Below are 1,054 nucleotides of genomic sequence, written 5' to 3' on the forward strand. Positions count from 1 at the left end.
TACATTTTTCATGTATAAATAAAGTATTATATAAAAAAAAATTAAATTTTAGGCATTAGAAAAGTAAATATATTGGAATTGCGCCATGTGTGTACATCTAAATTCTTTATTTATTGATACTAATGACTATAGATAAAAATATTGACTAAAATTCATCCAATCTTATTATATTCTATTATATCTATAAAATTATATATATTTGTGTGTGCGCGCGCTGTCAGCCGTGTCTTGTTAGTAGAGCAACATCTCTGAAGGTCGTAAGTCCTCTCAAGTCACGGATTCGATTCACCCTCTGGTCAGTTTGTCAGTACTGAGGGTGGTCCTCGTATTGTTAGACACATGAGAGTGACTAGGGGTTCGTATAATAACCTCTGACCATTATATATATATATACTTTCAAATTAACATTACTCATTGATCAAAGATGAAGTTGTCTTACATCATTTTATAAAAATATTTAGATAAGAAAGGCGTCTCCTTTTATGAAACTATAAATGAGAACATCTTTTACCACCCCTTTAAATAACAAATACCTCCTCAACACGCCTTCTCTTTTAAACCCAACCTTCTCCAAAACCCTCTGAGACGCCTTGTTCTCCTCCAACACAATCGCCTCCACCCTCTCCAATCCCTCTATTTCCGCCAACGCTGTCTCTGTCGCCATCCTCAACGCGGACGTTGCGACCCCTTTTCCCCACCGCTCAGTCGCCAGCATGTACCCTATTTCACCGTGACATTGATAGTTCGCTGTCTCTGGAACTTTCACAGATATTGCACCGACTGGGCGACCATTGACAATAATTGCACGATACCATGGATGCGGGAGCACAATCTCCTCTATATGTCGTCGGAGATCATCTTTGTTTGTGTAGGCTTTCCAAGTGCAGGCCGCCGCCACCCGCTCGTCAGAGGCCCAAACCCAAAAATCGTCGAGGTCAGAGAGATCGAATCTTCGTAGACTCACTAATGGTTGGTGATCAATGGCCGCCATTGATGTGGTTGTTGATGCTTTATTTTGAGCATTTAGTCCAATTTATAGATTGAGAGAGGTGGT

The 1,054-nt window shown here is 40.0% G+C and overlaps 1 protein-coding gene across 1 annotated transcript; it reads right to left on the bottom strand.

Moving 5' to 3' along the window:
- Positions 1-457: 457 nt before the first annotated feature.
- On the bottom strand, positions 458-1,046 carry LOC110034808. Its single transcript, XM_020739048.1, has one exon. The coding sequence runs from the start codon at positions 989-991 to the stop codon at positions 458-460; it is 534 nt and encodes a 177-aa protein (XP_020594707.1). The 5' UTR covers positions 992-1,046.
- Positions 1,047-1,054: the final 8 nt, after the last annotated feature.

The sequence above is a fragment of the Phalaenopsis equestris genome, unplaced genomic scaffold, assembly GCF_001263595.1.
Source record: "Phalaenopsis equestris unplaced genomic scaffold, ASM126359v1 Scaffold193543, whole genome shotgun sequence".
Classification (NCBI taxonomy): domain Eukaryota; kingdom Viridiplantae; phylum Streptophyta; class Magnoliopsida; order Asparagales; family Orchidaceae; genus Phalaenopsis; species Phalaenopsis equestris.

What these genes read in the sequence shown, in the direction of transcription:
- LOC110034808 (XM_020739048.1), bottom strand. Translation starts at nt 991, where the DNA reads ATGGCGGCCATTGATCACCAACCATTAGTGAGTCTACGAAGATTCGAT.